General features: G+C 36.5%; 1 protein-coding gene across 2 annotated transcripts in view; it reads right to left on the minus strand.

The window, feature by feature from the left end:
• The window catches only part of THEMIS (thymocyte selection associated), a 161,567-nt gene that overhangs the window by 74,043 nt on the left and 61,579 nt on the right, over positions 1–25,945 (minus strand). For both annotated transcript variants that reach the window (XM_079939874.1, XM_079939875.1), the window contains one exon: positions 14,699–15,747. In XM_079939874.1, the coding sequence (XP_079796000.1) occupies positions 14,699–15,747 (1,049 nt within the window). The remainder of the gene's footprint in view (positions 1–14,698; positions 15,748–25,945) is intronic.

Genomic DNA, 25,945 nt, shown 5'->3' on the forward strand with positions numbered 1-25,945 from the left:
TGCACCATTGCACAGAAGCAGATGCACTGCATGACCTAGGTGAGAACAAAGACAAGTTACACACAAAGAATGGGTTCTAGTGGGCAACATGGGGATGGAATTGGTAGCCCTAGAAAGGAATCTCAAGAAGGGTGTCAAATACAGGGAAACTTTAAGATGAAGCAGATAAAAAGGTGATGGAGATATTGCTGTATGAATGTCTAATGGAGTGACACAACCACAATAAAACAGGTTTTGGAAGTGCAGGACTGAAATAGGGAAGGGTGGTTCTGAAAAAGGCAGTTCCTGGGAAAATCTTCCCAGAGAAGTACAAAAAGAGAAAAGAGAAAACAGGGGCCAAATCTTACTAAATGCAGAATTAATAAGCCCAAACAGGCCCCATTAAATCAAGCATTCCAGATAAGGGCTTCTCTTATAGGCAATGTCACCAGGGAGACCACCATCCCCCCAAAATACCATAAGCTTATTTTTGGATACTTCAGTTTCTTCTCTTTAAAATTATTTACGAATGGCAAAGCAACCTGTTGATATTTCATGGAACTCAAATGAAGATTTTCAGTTACTTTTAACTCTTTACTGACCAGTGTATAAATATGGAATCAGAGATTTGTAGAATACTTCAGCTCAAAGAAATGGTACTGATTATTTGCTCCAACCTTATTGTACAGTCAAGGATGCTAAGATTATCCCAGATCACATGACAAATTAGTAACAGAGCCAGGACAAGAATCATGTTCTCCTAATTTCCAGATTTTTTTTTTGTTTTTTTAAATCATAGCCATCTAAGATTAAATTTTCAATATTTTAAAAAGAGAATTATGCCCATATAAAGTCCAAGAGAAGAAAATTATGTTATTAAGAGAACCCAGGTAGAAATAAGCTAAATTTAAAAGGTCAGCAGTAGAGAAGTTATAAGATGAAGATTCCTTATTGAAAGTAAGAGGGAAAAATGCAACCCAGAAACATATTTTTGGCTTTGCACTCGAAATACTTCTAGAACTCACCATTTCTTATTACCTCCATTGCTACCACCCTGGTTCAGGACAGCATTATGGAGGCATGTCCCCCAGTTGCTCTCCCTGCTTCCATCCTTGCTCCCTTACTGTCTAACAGCATCACAAAAGTCAGAATGAGTTTAAAATGTTGTCAGTTTATGTCATTCCCCTACTCAATCCTCCAATTGTATCATGTCCCATGAAAAGTTAAGTGAAAAATTGCTTTATTGTGGTAAGAACACTTAACAAGAGGGCTACCTATTAACATATTTTTAAGTGTATAATACAAAATTGTTGAATATAGGTGCTACATCATACAGCAGATCTCCAGAACTAATTCATCTTGCTTAACTGAAACTTATGTCCATTGATTAGTAATTCCCATTTTCCCCTCCTTCCACTAGCAACCACCATTCCACTCTTTGATTCTATGAATTTGATTACTTCAGATACTTCATAAATGTAGAATAATGAGGTGCATGTCCTTCTGTGCCTGACATTTCCCTAAGCATAACATTTTTCAGGTCCATCCATGGGCAGTTATTCTCTGAGTTTCAGTTTCCTTGTCTATAAATTAGGAATAAGAGTAACACTCATAGGGACACTTAAAGGATTTAATGAGAATTAATTAGCTATTTGGAATTTAGTAAGTCCCCAATGAATAGTTGTTAAAAAAATAAAAATAATAAAATTCCATTTTCAAAGATTGGGAACTCAGGAAAGAATCAAGTCTTTGCAAACTAGAAATTCAGTATGGCTGAAGTGTAAATGTGAGGCAAGGTACGGAGAGGAGGAAGGCTTTAGAAATAAAGATGATAAAAAATTCAAAGGAAAACCACAGAGAGCAGAAGAGTTACTCAGTAAGATTTTCCCTTTACAGTGATCAGTATATCAGTGATTTGTATAATATATTTGAATATAGTGTGACCAGAAATAAAGGTTACTATATTTACTGTAAAAAAAATCTGCATACAAGTGGATGCACTCAATTCAAACCTGTGTTGTTCGAGAATCAAATGTAGTTAAAAGATGGTCTCAACAATCCATACAAGAAATGATGAAGACCTGAAGTAAGGCGATATTTGTTTAAGAGATATTAAAGAAGTAGAATCTATAAAGTTAATGATTGAAAAGTGGAAAGATGAAAAAAAACAATTGTTCCTAGGTGTCTGGTTTAGGCTACTCAGTAGATGGTAGTGGCATTTGGAAAGATAAAAAATACAGAAGGAGGATTAAATGTGATTAATGTTTTTAAAGACAGTATAGTAGTCATTGTATTGTTCACTAGTATCAGGTTTCCTTCTACTTCCAAGAATAAGGGAAGGTTACACTTTCTCACCCCAATTAGACATGGACTATACTTTTCTTTGGCTAGTTAAGTGTGTGCAGTGGATAGAGCTAGAGCTAGAGATCTCTCATCAGTGCCTTATTCCCAGGTCACCATTCTCTAGCTTCCTTTATTTACACAGTGACAACCCGCCATGTTCCAGGAAAGGAGCCTCCATCAGGGAGGTTCCTTAACAGAGGATGCCGTGTTTCAGAAAATTTGCCTTTGACAATTTACAATCCCATGAAACTCTAAGTTATGTACAAATTAAGTACATGGATGATTTCTACAATTTTTTGTGAAGAAAAATAAAAGCATCAATCAGTCGTGGTTTGAATTTTGATTCTAAAATCAGAAGTACTTTCAATGGCATTGAGTCTCTTTAAATATTGTTCATTATTTCTACCTGAAGGGTAATAATCCATGCTTTTGGTCTTGGAAAGTTACACAGTGTTGATGAGCCTTCATCACCTGTAGAATTGAGAGAATAATTTTGGGACTACCTTCACTGGATTTTTGTGAGAATTAAATGAGTCCATACAATGTAAAAAAGTTCAGAATGGTGACTAATTCATTGTAAGCATTTAGTTAATAAAGTTCTCCAATTGTTCATTTTTATGCTTTTTATGTACTGCTTTTGTCCCTTATATGCTGGACTTCCTCACAGAAGTCCATTTTTTTCCTCATGACCTACACACTCTCCAGCTTCATATAATCCTCTCACAGAACTTCATTTACCATTATATTTGCTGACACTTGAATCATCAACGTCAGCCTGGAATTCTTTCCCAAGCTACAGACCGTTGTTAACTTCACACCAGACACCTCATCTCAGACATCTCACAGATATTTCTAACTGAGCATACTTTAAGATAAACTCTCACCTTTTCCCTGCAAAACCATCCTTCTACCTATGTCCTGTGTTCCTGAGTTAATGAATTTCATCACCATCCACTCTGATGCGTATGTCAGAAGTCTGGATATTTTCCTTACACAGTGCCTTTCTTATTCCCTACATTTCAACAATCACACATCTTACAGATAGCATCGCCTAAAATTCTCTTGAATATTTCTCTTTCAATCACAGAGGCAATCATCTTCTATCTCTTATATTAGTACTTTAGCTTTCTAAATGGTCTCCCTGCTTCTATGTGATTGGATTATTTGCTTTATAGTTAGAGTGTTTTTCTAAAATAGACATTTGAATAACTTTATTGAGGTATAATTGATGTTGTCACCATTATAAGTGTACAATTCAATGAATAATAAATTTATAGTTGTGCAACTATTGCCACAATCCAGTTTTAGAACCTTTTCATCACCCAGAAAGTTCCCCCATGCTGCCTGTTTGCATTTCATCACTACTCCTACCCCCCATCCTAGGCAACCACTTCTCTGTTTTCTGTCTCTATAAACTTGCCTTTTCTAGATGTTTTGTATCTAAAATAGAAATTTTATTGTATTTCCCAACTGGAAACCCTACAATAGCCTCCATTTTTTCTCTTTAGAACGTCCAAATTCCTTAAAAAACAGAGCAGTTTAGAAAGGACCAGTCTTTTTTTCTTAAATATGGAATACAGCTGATTTTGTTTTTCTTCATTTTTTGGTATACTAAAACAATGAAATGCAGTATTTCTTTTTAACAGTTAGGAGGATAAGGAGAAAATGAGTACTAGTTTGTTTCAAGTGCTAAGATAAACATTTAAGCTGTGGGTTTCATGGGGCACCAAAGTTTATTGTCAAAGAAGAGGTGAAAGTAACAAAAAAAGTACCTCTTGGAAAAACAGAAAAAAATAAATGATTAAAGGGAGGAAAAATCAGGAATGGTGGGTGACATCTCCAAGAACACGGTAACAAGCCTTAGGAAATTAGCTACGAAGAGAGAGGTCCACAATCATGTAATCACCTGATGGTGGAACCAGGTAATAGATAGGTCTAGTAACATGAAAACTGAGTTCTGTCCATTGGGAAAGCACGGTGTGGCAGGAAAACTAATAAGTCGGTATAGAGAAAGTCTCATTCTCCATCTGAAACAGAGTGATTAAGAAGTGAACTGAACAAATTGTGAACCCTGAGCTAAGAAATTAGGTAATGATCCACCTTTTACGTCTGACCCTCTTTGGTCTTCTACCCTCATATTAATCACTTTTTTGCTACAGCCATTTTAAGCATCTCCTAGATCCTGATAAGGTTATGTCTCCATACTATTGCCAACACAGGATGTTCCTTCTGGCTAGATCACACTAAACATCACTTTACATCTGACTATTCCTACTTGTCTAAACTTACATATTTCAACCCAGACATTAAATATCATTTTCTGAGCTCAATCCCACATTTCAATAGGAAATCTTAATAAGCTGTCTTCCAAATCCCTATACTGGCCCCCTAATAGGACTCTTCTCTCCAGTTTCCATACTGTAATTGTCTGTTTTCCTGTGTCTAATACATTAGACAGAAAGTCCACTGAGCACAGATACTGCATTTCACTCACCTAATGTGGCCCCAGTGCTTATCACAGCAAATGGCACATAACTATGGCTTTGTATCTATGGAACTAAAATAAGTATAAACAATTACAATAATTATTTTTAACATTTAAAAATAATTATTGATATAAATAATTTAAAAGCATTGTATGTACAATGCACAATTAGAGTAACATTTAAAGAAATGCAAGCCAATAGATTTTTAAATCTTTCTCCTCAATCTTTTATTGCAATTATATAGTTCTAGTTTTCCTCTATGTATCAGTAATGTGCTTTGATTTTTCTTGGCTTATTAAGAATGTTTCCATTATTCTGAGATCCTTTACCCATTAATCCTTATTAGCCTTTTTCCTTTTATAGGTCCATAGCTCCCTTAATGAAGAAAAGGCTTCTTGCTCTCTCTGGATCTGTGTTATCATTGACTTGATGGGAAATTTCAAAATTACTAGTCCTAGACCTAGTCTTAGTTCTAGTTCCTGAAGTTTATTTCAGTTCTAGTTCCTGAAGTTTATTTCAGTCTTAGTTCTAGTTCCTGAAGTCAGTGTTATCACTGACTTGATGGGAAATTTCAGAATTACTAGTCCTAGTCCTAGTCTTAGTTCTAGTTCCTGAAGTTTATTTCAGCTAAACCTGAATTGTTACTGAAGAACATTCTGCTGATGCTGGAAATGGCCTTAGACCTTCCCTAAAATTCTAACTTCTCAGATAATTCAAGGTATTCTCCAGCTTTTTCCCATTACTGGATCAGAAAAAAAAAAAAATCCTGAGCACAATAAACCCACATTTACAAGAATAACATGCTAGAAGGAACCGTCTTTTTTTATGTCATCACTTTCCTGACATTTGACATCTTCTAGAGTATGTGAAAAGTGTTAACTGCTATAGACCAGACACACTGTTATAGGCTGGCATCTCTCAAAGACTGAACTTTCCTTAAAAGATGACATCCAAGCACATTTAAATAGATTTTTTAAAAAACAGATCATTTCCAGTTGCTTTCCTTAATAAATCCTTATACATGACTAATTCTACTGAGCATTCTATACGTATAAAATGAGAAATTTGTGAGTATAGATGGGAACTTAAAAAGTGAGCATGGATAGAGAAGAGGTTAAGGATTGTGTTCCAAGGCACTTGAACATTTAGATATGAGGAAGAACAGAGGAAGAAGCAGCAAGAAGTTCAAAAGAAAATTCAACCAGTGCAGCATAAGGAAACCAGGAGGGCATGATTTTCCAGAAGACAAAGAAACAATTTCATAAAGTAGGGGGTATCCAACTGTGCCATTTACTGCTTAGTATCTAAATAATATGAGAACTAAGGATTGACCATAAAATTTGGCAACCCAAGTGTCACTTGTAACCATGACAATTACATACTTCTCAGCCTCAATTACCTCCCCTGCAAAAAATAACAGGACCCATTTCATGAAGCAGTGTGAAGGATTAAATAAGACAATAATACCTGTAAGCACCTAGCATAATATCAGCAACAGAGGAAGAGCTCAGTAATGGGCAGGAGGGTTTTAAATTACTGATACAGCCCGAAGCTGTCTGTATCATAGACCTTGCAAAATTTTATTGAACACAGGATGCCTGACAACCCTGTGAGAGAGAATTTGGCTGGAGAAGAGTCCAGTGTGAATGGAAAAAGCAGAAATGATTACAGCTCAGGGAAGAAGCTGGAACCAGAGACAATGAGGAGAAAAATAGCTTGTGTAGGGCAATTCCTATCCTTGCACAGCAAATAAAGGAACACACCTCTTATGACTTTGTGTTTTATCCTATCTCACAACTGGTAATTGCATACCTTTTAAACATTAGTTAATATTTGGAAAACATGTGAAAACAACAAACTTCCCTTAAGGACAAACGGTATGTAAAGCTTAGTCATCTAAATAAGCACAATATCACAAGTTAAAATTCCATTCTTATCTCTTACACTATATATTGTCTACCTCCATAATTTTACAATCAGCCCTTTTACATTTTGTATCTGCATAAATAATGATAGACTTATTATACAGTTCTTGTGGTCTTTGATATATAAAATTATTCCATTTTGGCTAATTTTTTAGTCAATGGCCTTCTGATTTTATAAGATTTCTCCTAATTTTTTCCTCTCCTCATCAGATTTAAAATTAGCTATGTACTTGGTTCATAGTAAAAGTCGTAAGCGATGGCATGTCTTACAAAATAACTAAAAGCAATTTGCGTTATTAGAAGTGTTTTTCATCATGATCAGCATGACCAGGACATCATGATCATATTAAAGTTAGAGTCTGGATGAAGTATAATGAAAAATAATTTAATGCTGTAAAAGGCTGGTTGAAAGTTTGCCCTCAAATAATGCATTTGTGTGAATGATTTCTTTCTCTATAAATTTTTTGAAAAAAATACTAATTTTTGGAAGCTTATCTTATGCATTCTTTCAGAACCATCTTACGCTCATTTTCTATCTTAACATTTACACAGGAAATTTGGTTTGCAGAGCAAAGCATATGTTCTCATTTATGTAGGTCTGACATCAGTGATTAAAAGTCATGGTTGACTTGCAAGAAACGTATTTGCTCAAATATATAGCTTATGTCTTCTTAATTTATTTCGAGGCAAGGTTTTTATTCTAAAATAAATTCAGAACCGATAAGTATAGTAATGAAAAACTCAGATAAATCAGTTTTGGAAACTGCAAAACCAGTTGGAACTTACCTTCTCTAGCTTTCTCCAATTACTCTTTGGATTTTTAAAAAAATTTTAAAGAAAATGAAGGTAGTGAGCTCAAAAAACAGCAGTTAAATATCTAGTGAGCCCACACTCACCTCAAAGATTCTAGACACTAAAATCACTATAGGGATTATAGGAAGTTGGAAAGTCAAATGCCCTCCTTTCATACATACTGTGCAACGAACATTCCAAACTGCTGAGTCTTCTGTTATGGCTGCTCATTTCTAAACAGGTTATGGACATTTAAGAAAGTGAAAACTATTCTAACCTTTGTAAAGGCCAAAAATTAAATGTGAAATGATTTACTCCAAATTTCATTCAATGATTTTGCAAATCCACTGGAAAAATAAATACTTTTTAATTTATATTTTTTGTGGAACCAAAAAGTAATACTAACACTGAAAATATAATAATCACATATTTGGTGGTATTTTAGTTCTTGACTCCAAAGATGGGAGAGAGAAGCAAGGAACAATATTAACTAATGTTTTTCATCAGCCCTTCCTCACTCCCCCAGTGAGAGCATTCTCAGTTGGTAAAAAGCTCAAAGACGGGTAAATTCTTGATTCATTCAAGTATTTCCAAGCAGGAGTGTATTTCAACCACCCCAGAATGGAAACAATGTTCTCTGGACAAAAGCTCTTTAGAGAAAATAAATTTTTTATAAGTTTGATAGCTTGTTCACTTAATGCTTGTAATTCCCTTAAAATCAGGCAATATTTTCTAATGTCTTACTTTAACCAATTATTTTTCATTTAAAACTCATCTAAACCATTCTTTGGCTATTCAGCTAGAAGTATTAAGGTAGTACATGTCATAACTAGAGTAAAAGTTTGAAAGTTCTGATTACCTTCCCACTTCCAAAAGCACAAAAAGAACTTATAAATATTCTGTGTTTCCCATTGGGCACAGATTTCTACCTGCAAGGTTTCAGTTGGAACTTGAGTTTGGCTAATTTTCAACTCAGCACTTCCTTTATTTATCCTTTGCCTGTTTCTCCCATCTTTTTCATTTCTTCCTACTATAGCTGGCTGTTTACAAGCTAATGCCATTTACTAGACCACAAGCCACAGGCAATTCAAAAATCATGATGTAGTAATCTGCCTTAAGAACAGCTTAAATACCTGCTAAAGTATGCTAAAATTGTATCTCAAAGTTAAAATTTGTCTTTTTAAAGTAAGATCATAGATTCCCTTAACTTTCCTTGTTATTTGGATTTAAACCCCCAATTTTTTAAGTATGTCTATGTTTCACATTCTTTGCCTTTGGTCTTTGAAAATGGCTGAAATGTTAATTTTCTCTATTCACAGGGAAACAGACTTTCAGCTTCTATGTTAGACCAAGAGGACACACCAAGAATAGACTGGCATCAGTCTTCAGAATTGCAAAGTTGGTAACAAATCCAAACATGCTTAATGTCTTTACACCACATCAGGTTAACAGAAACAAAAACAAATCACACCCTTTGGGACTATATGCTATAGACAACAAATGAGTGGATGTCTCTAAAGATCTAGATTTAGCCTAGGAGTGTGGGTATCTTTACCACTTTTCAGCCACTCTGTCACACCAGATCAGAAATGAGTCTTAGCACCCAGCAGCAGCTGCTGAAGTGTTCTCTCTCTGCACTTTCCAGAAACTATTGCTTTCCTTCTGCCTTTTTCAGCTCTCACTCTAATTCTGGTACAAGGGTTGTTTTCTGCTCAATTCACAGTACCTTCCCATAACTGCCTCCCATGCTCTTTGCCTTAATGTCTCCCATGGGTGTTCTTCTCCGACAAAATCTAGAAATTCCGGCAGCAAAGTGGACACCTGGGCATTAAATGGCCAGAGTTAGTGAAATGCAAGATTTCTGGTCCCAGATGCAGTCTCCGAAGGAGTGGAATATCTCATCTTTCAACCAAAGGTTTGTTTTTCTATCTGGTTATAGACTTTTTCATGAGAATGCAGAAGTTACATTTCTCCTGTGTGGCACTCAGAAGTCATAGCCACATATATCCACGACAGGCAAAAACCCCAGCGAGAATATGCTCTTTCAAACTATCTGAAACTAATTCTGACACAGAAACAAACCACCAGGGAAGGAGTGTTTACCCCACAACATTGCTATTTAGAACAGAATTTTAGGCCCAGCCTCATTTATTTAGTCACTTTATAATATTGTTTTCATCTGATCAAGTATCAGAATGCACAAATCTTAAAGGTACTATTTTTACATTGTTATAAGCCTAAGAGGAAATTTGAAGGGTCTCTTGGTACATTCTCATCCCTTTTTTTTAGACTTCATACATTATTTTCCCAAACCGTTAACGAGCACATTTAAAAAACAAGAATAAAATCCCTCAATGTCAAACTTCATGGGCCTGGAAGTGTGCAGTCAATTCTGTTGAAATCCATCCCCCATCTCATCTGCCCCTGCTTATATCCAAACCACAATTCTCAAATTTCTACTGCAGTTGTCTTTTTCTTATTTAGGTATTAGAGAACAGTTGACAATCTTACCTTGGAAAACAATTCTTTCTATTTATCCTAGTTCCAACAACCTGTCCTCAGATAGTCTTAATTTCTAAACTTCTTAGGTGAATGTGTAGGGCTCATAACCGACAATGGATACCTACTACAAGTGAATTTCTCTAACACTGAGTACATTTAGTTTCTTAATTAGACAGCCCGTACAACTATCCAGTTGTGAAATGCAAGAAATGATCTAGTAAAGCTAATGACACTAGGAAGACAAAAGTAAACTACATAATGAAGTATCTGATATTCTTCTCTACATATGTAATAAGGTATTTTAATAAGCTAAGTCAGTTTGAATAGTTAAACCCTGAATAACCGTCACAAATTGTTCTCTGAATTTAAAGCAATATTCCATATACAATCCAAAACCTTAGAGGCTGGTTTTCAGTGGCTGCTTCCTGCCTGCAAAGTGCTAAAAAAAGTCTTATCCAACCACTTCAAACGCATACATAAATAGAAGAGCTTTAATGTAGATATCAGAAGAAATATAAAAGAAATATATAAAAGGATGACATTGTGATCATAAGAAATGGTTGGTTGCAAGACTTTTCGAGTACACTATGCAGAAACTGACAGGGCATCTGTTTAAATTTCAAAAACGATCTACTAAGTGGAGTTCTACCTTCATGGTGAGAAAAATTGTTGAAAATAAGGAGGTCAGTAGGTCTGCACACAGGTAAATTATAGCATCCTCTGACATTTTGAACTGATTTCAGAGAAAATATAGCTCTTTATCGACCACACCAGAAATTATGAAACTTATCATAAACAAAGAATCATAGATTCTCAATCAATTGATAAACTTTTAACCAAGCAGGAACCTCCTGACACCATTACTGGCCTAGGGTTTCCTAGCTTCTGCTGAACCCTCTTCAGGGATAAGAAATAAGTTCCAACATATTACTCCAAAATTGTCCTCCCTTTCACTCTCAGCTAGTGTTGTAATGGAAAATAAGAATGCAATCTTTGCCACAAAATACCTCTTTAAATGTATAAAATAACTAATATCATCTAGTACCAAGTCATTCAAGTTTAGACTCTCACTCAGTTCCCTAAACCATTTACAGAAGGAAATGGCTCCTGGACTTTTTAACGTCTTAACAAACAACTCTTAATATCTTAACAAAGTTCAGGTAATCAATATTCTTTAGGAGTGGGACGCAGAGCTAGACACAAGAATCCATACAGGGCCTGAAAAATAAACAAGTAGTTCGGAATTATTAAGTTGATCTGGAATCCTACATGTATGAATTTAGTCAAAGATTGCATTTGTTTTCTTTTAGTAGCTGGAGATAATAGGAAATATATGTATTGGTCTCTGGCCCTGGTTCCTGGCACCGTGCTACTGAAGCCCTTGTAACTTCCTAAATGATAAGAGCACTAGGAACATCTTCTCTTTTAATATTTGGTCTTTGACCCCAGCTTCTAATAAAGGGCTCCTAAATCTCCTGGAATTTCCTGGGTGATAGGAGTGTCTTTTGTTCTAACAAGGCGACTCTGGGTGGGCTCCCGGATGGCTCCTGGATTGGGGCTGGTCACCAGAAACACTAAGCCATAATTAGAAGCTTGGAATTTTCAGCCCCAATCCCCATTCTCCAGAGAGGGGAGAAGGACTGGAAAAGGAGTTAATAATCGATCATGCTTACATGAGGAAACTTCCATAAAATTCCCAGAAGTACACAGTTCAGAGAACTTTCAGGTTAGTGGACACATCCACACACCAGGGGGGTGGTGTATCCTAACTCTATGGGACAGAAGTTCCTGAGCTCTCGGGACCCTTCCAGACCTCACCCTTCAAGTCTCTTTATCTGACTGTTCATCTGTATTCTGTATCATATCCTTTAACTGGTAAATGTAAGTAGGTGTTTCCCTGAGTTCTGGGAGCCACTCTAGCAAATTAATGGAACCTGAGGAGGGGGTCCTGGGGACCTCTGATTTGCAGCCAAGTCAGACAGAGGCTGTCGGTAACCTGAGGACCTACTACTTGCAATTGGCATCTGAAGTGGGGAGCAGTCGTGCGGGACTGAGCTCTTAACCTGTGGGACTGAGCTCTTAACCTGTGGGATCTGATGTTATCTCCAGGTAGATAGCGTCTGAATTGAGTTAAGTAACTGCAGGACACCCAACTGGTGTCAAAGAATCGCTTGCTGAGGGAAAATTTCCATGCATCTGGTGTCGGAGGTGTTGTGAGTGTGGCAGTAGTGTGAGAGTAAAGGAGAAACATAGGAGGAGGACTGAAGGTTTTTCCAAGCAGTAACCTAGATGAAACGTTGCTGTTTTGTGAGTTTCTCTAATAAAACGCGTAGATCATTTTCATTTGACATTCTTTCAAAGGGCATTTTAAATTTATTAAATTTATTGTTTTCTACAAATGGTTTCTTAGAAGTTTAGGATTTTTGATCTATTCCTTTCTGATTGTAATAGGCATCTACTTTTTTATATCTCCAGACCTTCACATACTGTTATTTGAGACATATTTCTATTATTTGAGACAACTAGTCCTTATTCCCTTCCCCACCAATCCTGGCTGTAGCTGGGGCAGCCAATGAATTGATTGAACCAAGAGATGGGCATGTGATCCAAAGTCCTTCCCTTTTTAAAAATTGGAACTAAACAAAGAGATTATGTTCTTCTCTAGTGATGAAACTACAAGATGCAGGAACTGTCAGAAGTAATGTCCAATGTGTGATGAAAAGGAAGACCCACTCTGTCTGTGTTCTAGATCCTGTTTCCAGTTGTCCCTGAAGCCTAGCTGTATACCCTGAGGTTCTCCAAGGGTACCTGAGCTACTACTTTCATTAAAAGGAAAAAGGGAAAAAGAGCCACTTTGCCGGCAAAACAAGTCCTAACTTAAATACAAATTTTTCTATCTAAAGTTTTTATTTATTCCTCCCTCCCAATTTTATGTCCTATGTTAGCTTTCTACTGTTGCTGTAACATAAACTTGGTGCCTTAAACAATATGAATTTATTGTCTTGGAGTTTTGTAAGTCAGAAATTCAACAGGAGTCTCATTGACTAAAAGTAAGGTGTTAGCAGAGCTGTGCTCCTTTCTGGAGGCTCTAGGGAAGAAAGCTTCCTTGTCTTTCTAGCTACTAGAGACCATCTTCATTCCTTGGCTCAATGATCCTTTCCTCCATCTTCAAAGGTAGCAATGCTGCATCTCTTTAAAATTCTTCTGTAGTCACATCTTTCTCTGACCCTGACCTTAAGTGAGAAAGATATTTTAAGGACTCTTGTGATGAACTTGGACCTACCTGAATAATCCAGGATAATCTCATCTCAAGGTCCTTAATTTTAAGTACATGTGCAAAGTCTCTTTTACTAACCAATGTAGCATATTCACAGTTCTGGAGGCTTAGGCATAGACACCTTGGGTGGGGGTGAGAGGATGGGGGTAGAGGGATGGGACATTATTCTGCTTCCCACTAAAAATGACAACAGCACTCCATCTCTCACATCATTCAATTCAGTAATAAAAATATATTAAACAGGAGAAGCCAGGCACTCTGCATATTAATAGCAGCCTGTTAATCAACATTATTTGGAAACAGTTGTTTAGTTTAGTTTCAAAATGACTCCTTCAAAATTGATTTTTCTGGAAAGGAAATTTCTGCTGGTTTTATCTTTTCCTGAGATTGAGTTTGAAGATGTTTACTGGATTTCCCCAGCATACAATCAGAATTCAATCTTTGAAATGTAGAATTAAATGTATTTCCATCCCCACATCCTTGAAGCCTGAGGCTGCTATCATTCCTGAGTATAGAGAGTAAACACAGCATCTCTCTTTGTTTTACTAATTGCTTTGTTTCCCCAAGCTGCTCGCACAACATCTGCCAGGGCAGAATGCACTATTTCCACACACCAGAGAACCACTGCCTGCCAGATAAACTACTTAAGCTCCGTGGTGTAAGGGCAAGTGCTTTCCAGGCACTCAGCAGGGAGTTTTCAAGAGGCAAAAACTTTAAGCAGAAATGAAGCTGAAACGCCTCCCCTCCCATCTTTAGAGTGGTTATGGAGTTGTGGATTCTGCGATGATCTCATACTGCCTGCAATTTTATTGATTTTGTTTTTCAATAGAACTGTTAAAGATGACAGTTCTCAGACAGGCAGAATGTGGGCAGATGCCCATGTTCTCACACAGTTCTGCCAAGATATTTTTACATCTTTCCACACATAAAACGAAATGAAGACATGTGTTATAGATGCATGCTCCTGGTACCCCCGCCCCCAGAAGAAGGGAGTTGATTGTGTGCTTGTTTCCTGGATGAAGTATTAAAACAACTCTACCTAGAAAAAAGTGAACAGCACTTCCAAAACAAAAGAGGTTTGCTTCTGAGGCACCTTATAAGCCATTCCTAATTACCAAAACACACTGAAACAGCAGTTTGTAATCATGTGTCATCCCTGCTAGTTCTAATTCCTAAACTTCTTGTCACATCTACTGGTTAAGCATCAAAATACAAAACGCTGTAACAGCTTAGGCTCTGTTGATGTTCAATCATCTACTGTGCACCAGAAAGGCTCATTTCAAACATGGCATGAAAGGAAGAAAAGTAAGCAAAAACCAGACTCAGAAGAGACTTGAAATAACTTGCCCCCAGAAAAACACTCAAGGGGAAAAACTGCAAAATCATAGCCTTACCTTGGGAGACTTGGGCAGACCCACTGTCTTTTCTTCTGCTAAGTTGAGCAGGCTTAACTTTGTTTCCTCCACGGAGGGATGTTTGGGAGGGCGAGGTGGGGGGTACGAGAAAGAGTTTTCATATCTCCGCATCATATAATACTGTTCTTCAGGGATCTCTTCAACCAGAGTCTTGACTAGAAATGATCCTGGATCCCCAGACAAATTATTAACTAACTGAACAGTCATATTCACGCGGCCAGCAGGAATTTCCCAGCACTCCTTGGGGTTGGCAAAGTCACTTATGAGTAGATAAGAGTCTGTGATAGCTTCCTCCAGCCGTAATCCTGGTGTAGCGGCCAAAATGTCTTCTTCAGTGAAAAGATCTCTCACAGAAACCTTCACATTGAAGGGCAAGTGGAACTGTGCACAGAGCTCAGAAATCTGGTACTGCTTCTTATCATGAATCACTTCTACAAAATCTCCTTCCATGTACAAAGGGAGCAGTGCTGCCTCATAGGATTTTTTGAGGATTTTTTCACAAGCCAGAACGTTCACCACTTTTTTGATCCCTTCACAGAGGACTTCCGTCGTCTGTGAGTGTTGCACTAGAAACTGGTCCCCGGCAGATACAGATGACAGCTCGTCATGGGGGGAATGAAAGGCTTTGGTGGCCACCACGTGGAGAGGCTCCTTTTCACTCTTTGCTATCCCAAGGTCATAGGGGGTTGGGAACTCCCGAGGTCGCCGCTTGAATTTGCCTTTATAGCTAGGGGGGATCAAGAAGTGTCTTTTAGGAAAATTGCTTCTAATTTCTGAAGCTAAGATCCTTGATGCCTGGCACTTTTTGTGGATCACAATGGTTTTCCCCGGTTGTAAAACGTTTCTGGGTAGCTGGTTTCCTTGGGGCGCTTCTATGACTTCAGCCACTACGGGGAACTCTTTACTGGTCATTTCAAAAAGATCTTGTGTAGATAACAGCTGAAGAAACCAGTTGGAATCATAACTGTCTGTAATGTCTTTGACTTCAACATCTAGACTGGGGAGGATACGGACTATATCCTTTCTAACTGGAAAACAAAAAGACATTTTGTGTATCAAAATGTTGCTCTGAAGTAGTATTAAAATCACTCCAGGGGTACCATAAATAAATTTCATTAAAAAAAATCTCAGATGCTCATGATATAACATTTCTTATGTATGACTTTCCTTTTTTAAATTTAAAAATGAAATCGATGGTAAATAAAAACAATACCCATAAATCTGCCTGATTTTAGAAATAGACATTAACCAGTATCTTGGAGCCCCACAAACCTCACCAAAATCACATCCTCCTCACTGCAACCTAAGAGTAATCATTCTCCTGATTTTGGTGTTAACCATTCCCTTGCTTTTCTTTGTAGTTTTATCACACATAACATACATGAATATATGTACACGTGTTTAAATGTATATGTGTGTGTTTTTCCAGAAAATTTATTATATCATTTTAGGTCATGCTTTTGAGGTCCAGATATTGTACATAAAATTATCTTAGAAGAAAGTTTGGGTACTCCAAGTAAGACTCTTCCTGCATAAGGCCCAAGACACATTCTATATACAAATTCTATCCTGTGGGATATAACCGTATTGCAAAATCTTGGGATATAAAGTACTCAAGATTAATATATGGAAATGGATATCAAAATGCAGTCTTTTTCCAATGTGAAAACTATTTCTTTCTCTGCTGGTGCTATATTAACATCTAGTTAGAAAAGGAGTGGCATAGGATGGGTTACAGTCAAAGGAGCCACTCAGGAGCCCTAGATTTGCTGGTAGAGTGCTTACCAATGTATTCTTTGCCTAATGTGTCCCTGGGGACTAATGAATCTCTGTATTCTTTCCAAGAGCCCACTGTCTCAGAAGTCTTTCTTTGAGACTACAGAGACACTTAAAATATTGTCCTGAAATCCTCTGCTCTCCATATACTGTCCCACATAGTATCCTTATAAATGGTCTTACATTTAAAAATAAAGTTATATGTTAATATCAACAGGATTTTATAATGGTTTATATTTTCTTGACATTTTCCTAACACTTAATGTTTTATAGCCTTTTCACAATCTACCATTGTTTCCCAGTACATCTAGCCACCCATCTGTCAATATTCTTTCTTCCCTGTATGCTTTTGAAAATTAATAATTTGGAAGATTTAGAAGACAGAATGTTTCTCTTACAAAACATTACCTATATTATTACATTTTATATTACTGTTTATGCAGCCTCTGAAAACTATAATTTGTGTCATATTACTTGCACATGCTGTGTAACAGAGTTCCTAAAAACACAGTATGAAATTGCATTATTTTATTCTCTTGAACATAAAATAGAGAAAAGAAAAAAACCGACGGTTGCCTATAGGCTGAAGTTCAATAAAAATTATAAAGATTCTCCATTAAAAAAAGAACGGAGGGGGAACGCTAAAAAAAAACCTTTACCAGTTCATTTTATAAAGTTTAGCAAACCCAAACCTTTGAGATTGTTGCCACAGGTTTCCCTGAACCCCAAGGTAATTTTAGAAACTTTAAAATCACACTTATTTGAATCAAAAGGAACGGTGTTTAAGAATTGTAGAGCTAGGACTAGATGGGTTCATAGACTCAGAACATTTCTCAAGTTGAGGGAACAACTTGACACTGGTAGAATAGATGCCATTAAGGACTTTCTGAGGGCTTTAAATTGACCATAGGGACCCTAATGCAAGCTAGATCCCAGTCTGTATTTCGGTACAATGGGTTCGGTGGGGAAAGAATTGTCTTAATAACTTAGGACAACTTTATTGCCAGAGAAAGCCTCCGGGCCAGGCTATCTAACTTCTGTTAAATTTTTATGTACCCAATTCCTGACCTATCTTCAGTACTTCTATACCAAATTCACTGAAGATGTGCTAGCCTATCTCATCCTACTTGATATATCAGCAGCATTTGACAGAGTACATTAGACTCTTTGCTAGAGTTACCTCACTTATTTCCTTCTTATCTTACAATTCTTCTCAACTTTTTTTCTGGTTTCTTCTCCTCTACATACCACCCACTCCCCCCCACACACACCTTTTAATGTTTCTTCGTTCTCCTCCTTTCTCTGTCCACACTCACACCCACATGATCTTACACAGTCTCATGTTTTTAAGTACCATCTGTATGCTGATGACTCCCCAACATGTATCTCCAGCTAAATAATTCTGCACTCCAGATAACTATTTAAGATCTCCACTTGGCTATCTAATAGACGTCTCAAAGTTAACATGCTTAAACTGAAATTCTGATCTTCTCAACCCAAACCTAATCTATCTGTTGCTCATTCTCCTTGTTTGGTGCAGAAATCTGAGACATCCATAGCTTCTCTCTCTGTTTTTCTAACACTCAACATCCATTACCTCAGAACTACTCTGATCTAAGCTACATTATTTCTTGCCTGGTTTATTGCAGTGGCTTCCTAAAGAGTCTTCTTACAGTCAAATCTTTCCAGGGAAGCCAGACAGTCTTTTTAAATGTTAAATTGATCATATCTTTCTCCTGTTCATAGCCCCACAGTGGCAGTCCTTTTCACTTCAGTAAAAGTGAAAGCCGTTACCGAGGTCCTAGGTACCACATTGATCTCATCTGCCACTGGGTTGCCTCATTCTAATTTACTGCTCCCTCCATGACCTCCTTGCTGTTAATCAGGTTTTCAAAAAGCCTGTTTCGGGCTTCCCTGGTGGCGCAGTGGTTGAGAGTCCACCTGCCGATACAGGGGACACGGGTACGTGCCCTGGTCCAGGAAGACCCTGCATGCCGCGGAGCGGCTGGGCCCGTGAGCCATGGACGCTGAGCCTGTGCATCCGGAGCCTGTGCTCCGCAACGGGAGAGGCCACAACAGTGAGAGGCCTGCGTACCGCAAAAAAAAAAAAAATCTTCCAACAAACAAAAGTCCAGGACCAGATGGCTTCACAGGTGAATTCTATCAAACATTTAGAGAAGAGCTAAGACTCATCCTTCTCAAACTCTTCTAAAAAATTGCAGAGGAAGGAATACTCCCAAACTCATTCTATGAAGCCACCATCACCCTGATACCAAAACCAGACAAAGATACTACAAAAAAAGAAAATTACAGACCAATATCACTGATGAATATAGATGCAAAAATCCTCAACAAATTCTAGCAAACAGAATCCAACAACATATTAAAAGGATCATACACCATGATCAAGTGGGATTTCTCCCAGGGATGCAAGGATTCTTCAATATACATAAATCAATCAATGCGATAAACCATATTAACAAATTGAAGTATAAAAGCCATATGATCATCTCAATAGATGCAGAAAAAGCTTTTGACAAAATTCAACACCCATTTATGATAGAAACTCCCAGAAAGTGGGGATAGAGGGAACCTACTCAACATAATGAAGGCCATATATGACAAACCCACAGCAAACATCATTCTCAATGGTGAAAAGCTGAAAGCATTTCCACTAAGATCAGGAAAAAAACAAGGATGTCCACTCTCACCACTATTATTCAACGTAGTTTTGGAAGTCCTAGCCACGGCAATCAGAGAAGAAAAAGAAATAAAAGGAATACAAATTGGAAAAGAAGAAGTAAAGCTGTCACTGTTTGCAGATGACATGATACTGTACATTGAGAATCCTAAAGATGCCACCAGAAAACTACTAGAGCTAATCAATGAATTTGGTAAAGTTGCAGGATACAAAATTAATGCACAGAAATCTCTTGCATCCCTATACACTAATGATGAAAAATGTGAAAGCGAAATTAAGGAAACACTCTCATTTACCATTGTAACAAAAAGAATAAAATATCGAGGAATAAACCTACCTAGGGAGACAAAAGACCTGTATGCAGAAAACTGTAAGACATTGATGAAAGAAATTAAAGATGATACCAACAGATGGAGAGATATACCATGTTCTTGGATTGGAAGAATCAATATTGTGAAAATGACTATACTACCCAAAGCAATCTACAGATTCAATGCAATCCCTATCAAATTACCAATGGCATTTTTTACGCAACTAGAACAAAAAATCTTAAAATTTTTATGGAGACACAAAAGACCCCGAATAGCTACAGCAGTCTTGAGGGAAAAAAACGGAGCTGGAGGAATCAGACTCCCTTACTTCAGACTATACTACAAAGCTACAGTAATCTAGACAATATGGTACTGGCACAAAAGGAGAAACATAGATCAATGGAACAAGATAGAAAGCCCAGAGATAAACCCACACACCTATGGTCAACTAATATATGACAAAGGAGGCAAGGATATACAATGGAGAAAAGACAGTCTCTTCAATAAGTGTTTCTGGGAAAACTGGACAGCTACATGTAAAAGAATGGAATTAGAACACTCCCTAACACTATACACAAAAATTAACTCAAAATGGATTAGAGACCTAAATGTAAGACCAGACACTATAAAACTCTTAGAGGAAAACACAGGAAAAACACTCTTTGACATAAATCACAGCAAGATCTTTTTTGATCCACCTCCTAGAGTAATGGAAATAAAAACAAAAATAAACAAATGGGACCTAATGAAACTTAAAAGCTTTTGCACAGCAAATGAAACCATAAACAAGACGAAAAGATAACCCTCAGAATGGGAGAAAATATTTGCAAATGAATCAACAGACAAAGGATTAATCGCCAAAATATATAAACAGCTCATGCAGCTCAATATTAAAAAAAACCAACCCAATCCAAAAGTGGGCAGAAAACCTAAATAGACATTTCTCCAGAGAAGACATACAGATGGCCAAGAAGCACATGAAAAGCTGCTCAACATCACTAATTATTAGGGAAATGCAAATCAAAACTACAATGAGGTATCACCTCACACCAGTTCGAATGGGCATCATCAGAAAATCTACAAACAACAAATGCTGGAGAGGGTGTGGAGAAAAGGGAACCCTCTTGCACTGTTGGTGGGAATGTAAATTGATACAGCCACTATGGAGAACAGTACAGAGGTTCCTTAAAAAACTAAAAATAGAATTACTATATGATCCAGCAATCCCACTACCGGGCATATATTCTGAGAAAACCATAATTCAAAAACACACATGCACCCCAAAGTTCACTGCAGCACTCTTTACAATAGCCAGGTCATGGAAGCAACCTAAATGCCCATCGACGGATGAATGGATAAAGAAAATGTAGTACATATATACAATGGAATATTACTCAGCCATAAAGAGGAATGAAATTGGGTCATTTGTTGAGACGTGGATGGATCTAGAGACTGTCATACAGAGTGAAGTAAGCCAGAAAGAGAAAAACAAATATCGTATATTAACGCATATATGTGGAACCTAGAAAAATGGTACAGATGAACTGGTCTGCAGAGCAGAAATTGAGACACAGATGTAGAGAACAAACGAATGGGGGAAATGCGGCGGGGTGGTGGTGGTGGTGGTGTGATGAATTGGGCGATTGGGGTTGACATGTATACACTGATGTGTATAAAACTGGTGACTAATAAGGACCTGCTGTATAAAAAAAAATAAAATAAATTTTTCAAAAATTAAAAAGTTACCTAGAATTTGGAAATGACATACTTAAGTTTTCAAACTGAAACAGGCTTAATTAATTTTTATGGCAAATTTCATTATATCTAAGTATGTGTCTAAAAGAAAGATAAATCAACATTTTTTGTTTTCTTATAAAGAAGTTAATTATATAAAAATATTTTTTAAAAATAAGAGGGGAGATAAAACATTACAATCTTTATCATCTTTAGACTACCACTGCTTACATTTTGGTATATCCAGTGTGAGGGTGTGTGTGTGTGTGTGTGTGTGTGTGTGTGTGTGTGTGTGTGTATTATACATTTTTAAACAAGCATTTTTATCTTACAAGTAATCCTCCCTCCCACCACCAGAAATGAAAATGGTTATAGAAAATGAGCTAAATTAGAAAATTTCCCAAAAAAAGTTATCTTGACTTCAAATTGATAAAGAGATAAGAAGACAGCAACTCGGAGCATGAGAGACATTCCTGATGGTGTTTATTACAAGTTTTTCAGTTTCAAACTAATCTAAAGTAAAAACAGCATATATTCATGCAACATTAGTTTACACTTCCCAGATTTTCTTCCTGGGTAAACATGAATTGTTCTGGTTTGGGTAAGTTTTCTGTTTTTCCAAAGGGAGCTCTTGTGAAAAAGATTTCCATTCCATCTTCTCTAAAAAGGTAGCATTGCTTTCTTTTCTCTGCTTCTGAGTCATTTCATTAAACATTGTCTTTCTGCCTATTCTTTCAGGGAAAGTCCCTGTACAGTTAGGGTTAATGTTAATCATAATGTGATGCTTTTCTGCATTTCCCACTGCAACAACTCTTTTAGCCAAGTGTGAATTTGGGGGACCCCACTAAAAATTATCTTTAAAGAGAAAATAAAGGTATACATTTAAGCTTGGTTAATGTTAGGCAATGCATGTTTCCTTGAAGAGCTAATACTCAATTCTGGAATACTCTTTGTCTCAACTCAGCATTCAAGGACCTATCCTTTGCAATTAGGCCTGAATTAGCAGTACATGGTAGGAAATCTACTGAGACAATCTTATTCAAGTCTTGAAGCAAGATGGTTGTTTCTACATATTTTTTTCTTAACAAATTTTGTAAATTCTAGCCTGCAGTTTTTCTCAATTTCTAGTTTCTCCTATATTATTATTATTAAACAATTCATGTATTTTTTGCAAATTTTCACTTTCTAAGTTTGATTTTTTAATTTACTTTCCAAGACTATAGTTATTTTTCTCTAAAGTGCTTTCATAAATTTTGTCTCCAGCTCTCATTTATTCTGTGAATTGTTTTGTTTACATTTTTGCATCACATCATACTCTTCATTATACAATGATTATTCAATGCACTAATAATTTCTGAACTTGCCTCATTCCAGACTTTTAAATTAAAATTTGCTTTACAGTTCATCTATTTGGTCTCAATTTTCTTTACAAATATTCTGTGAATTAATTTTTTTCCATTTATTCAGTTTCATTTCAACTTAAGAGAAGCTATACAGTGAATTTCCATTTTGTTGGGTGGTCCTCCTCTGGTTCTACTTCTGTTTGTATTTATAAATAGATAAAGTTCCTTTTGGATCACTCTCCAACATTTGTAGCAGAAAAAAAATCATCAGGACTTTCCTTGAACAGCCTTGCATTTGATATGGCTTTATTTGTAACACTACTCTGTCTTTTACATTTTCATTTAGTTTATAAAAGCTAAGAAAAGTGAAGAGCCATTTTCTTATACTGAATGATACAACTAACATGTTTTCTTCATTGATGTGTCAACTTGACTGGCCTGTTGTAGCCAGCTATTTAATCAAACACTGATCTAGGTGTTGCCATGAAGGTATCTTGTAGACGTGGTTACCATCCAAATAACCTGACTTTAAGTAAGGGATGTTATACTCAATATGTGGATAAGCCTCATCCAATCAGCTGAAGGTCTAAAGAGCAAAAACAGAAGTTTCCCAGAGAAGAAGAAATTCTGCCTCAAGACTGCAGCATAAACTTCTGCCTGAGTTTCCAGCTTGTCAGCTAGTCCTATAGATGTAGAACTTATTAGCCCCCATAATTACATTAGCCAAGACCTTAAAATTAATTAAATAACTAATTAATATATAATCATGTATAGATAATATAATACAATTATATATAATATCAATTTATATAATATTATATACTTTTTCTCTGGAGAACCCTGAATGATCAATCGTTAATTATTGGTAGTTTAAGAATAAATAAATAAATATATGTATATACATATATATACACACATATATAGTAAAAACTGTACTTTGCTTGCTGTTTGACGTTTTTATTAGCAGTAAGATTTCTGCCTAAAGGAAGAAAATGAAATGGAAGCTGGCTAGAGCATCCACGGGTTCTAAAGATCATGTTATGTCACAGTACTTTCAGGGAAACATTAGGAAAAACATCACTAATAAAAATTGAACCTGTTATATAAATATAAGTGATATCAATTTTGGTGCCAAAAAGTGAACATTCATTCTCCTTAGCTATTAAGTTCATAAATATGTCATTGTAACAAATCAAATCTGGATATGGTGGGTGAGAAAACCTTCTTGATACCTAAATAGGAACTTTGTACTGTACAACATATATAGACAGAAGCAATTATTTTAGTTGTTTCATTCATTCATTCATGTATTTAATTTATTGAATAATGAACATTTACTTTATCTCAAGCATTGAGAAGATAAAAAGAAATACATAAGAAATTGACTCAGATGCTTCCATAAATTACTAAAAATTATGTTGTGTTAAAAAAATTAAGTTTATAAATTACACTTATCACTTAGTAATATTAGCAACCAGTCCTTTCAGGGTTATACTAGGTCCAGGAAAAACTCTGGCCTAGGACCAATTTAAGTAAGTAGTGAGGTTTATGGGTAAAATATGTTGCTTTTCAACTCTTTCTTCCCTCAAATTTGCCATAGGGTAAAAAGGAGAAAAAGAAAGAAAAAGTTTCAATGAATCTAAAAGATGTCTGCAATCCTTAAACTAGATAAAGATTGAACTCAGATGGAAGAACGGTCAATGATTCGGTAGAATAGAAAAAGGAAAGCCTATGTGCCTAAGGAGTTTGAGTCCAGTGAAAAGTCAGCATTTTTTGCCCCACACAACTCCCCAAAAGTTTTCGAATTGGAGGCATAAAGCCCCTCTGAAGGTGGAGGAGAAGGTAGAGGACAAAACAAGGGATTATGTGAATGTTTGAAGCATGGTTAAACCCAGGTCTTCAGCTTTAATTTGGGGAAGACAGGTGACAGCCCCTTCCACCTCTCTCTCTGCAGGAAACAGTATAGGGTCATAGAATCTGGAAAGTAGGCATAGGTGAGCAGGGGAGAAGCATGGAACTGAAAGCAAAGAAGGGAACTCTAAATCTATGGGGGAACAGTGAAAGCCTCAGCAACTTCTCCACTCAGTTACAAGAGTTTCATAACCCCCAGGAGGTATCAAGAAGATTCTTTTCAGATGAAATTGAACAGTCCTGGAGGAAAGACTCACAGGATCTGAATTTGGGGAATTCTCCAATGAAAAAGCCAACAAAATGAAACCTAAAATTCATAAAACAAAGAGCTTGTATATCAATAGGGGCTCACTTGTAAATTAAATTAAAAATGTGTCTAACACGTAAATATGAACAAATGGGAAATAACCACCAAGAATTTGAGGAAAACATTTAACAAGAATGACAGACTAAAACTTTAAAAAAGGCCAAAAGAGGCAGATAAAATGCAAGGAACAGTAGAAAACTTTAAGAAATAGTAGTGTATTCTCAGAGAGATAAGATATTGAGTCCTTAAAACAAGAACATGTTAACAGTTAAAAAATGGTATAAGAAATAACTCTTAGAAATTAAAAATATGATAGCTGAAATTAAAAATTCATTAAAACAGTTGGAAATGTAGTTAAGAAATTTTCCCTGAGGGTAAACCAAAGACAAAGAGACATAAAGAAAATAGTTCTACATTAGTATGGGAGCTTCAACATGAGATTAGAAGTTACAGAAGGAGAGAAGAGAAAAAACAGTTGAAAGGCAATTATCAAAGAATTTATCCTAGAAATGAAGGACCTGAATTTCCAACCTGAAAACTTTCCTCACAATGAAAGAACAGACCTACCACAAAGCACATTACTGTGAAACTTCTGAATACCATGTAATCTCTTAAAGGCAATACTGGAAACAATAAGTTATTTGAGTCCAGAAATTGCTAGTAAACACAGAAGCAAGTCAAAGAGTAACCACCAGGATGTTGTTAAATCGAAGTCCCAGGACAACACTGTAATGGACTAAATGTTTGTGTCCCCTAATATTCATATGTTGAAACTCAACTTCATAATGTGAGGGGGTCAGGAGGTGGCATCTTTGGGAGGTGATTAGAATTAGATGAGGTCATGAGGATGGAGCCCTCATCAGTGAGATCAGAGGCCTTATAAAAGTCACCAGAGGCTTTGCTTCCCCTCTCTGCTCTCTGTGTAAGGATACTGTAAGGATAAGGATACTGTAAGTCTGCAATCTGCAACCTGGAAGAGTTTCCTCACCAGAATTCCACAGTGCTGGCACCCTAATCTCAGACTTTCAGCCTCTAGAACTGTAAGAAATAAATTTCTGTTGCTTATAAGCCACCCAGTTTATTGTATTTTTATAATAGTATCCCAAGCTAAGACAAGCATCTATGTATTAGTTCTAGAGAGCC

This window comes from Stenella coeruleoalba (assembly GCF_951394435.1).
Source record: "Stenella coeruleoalba genome assembly, chromosome: 12".
NCBI classification, from domain to species: domain Eukaryota; kingdom Metazoa; phylum Chordata; class Mammalia; order Artiodactyla; family Delphinidae; genus Stenella; species Stenella coeruleoalba.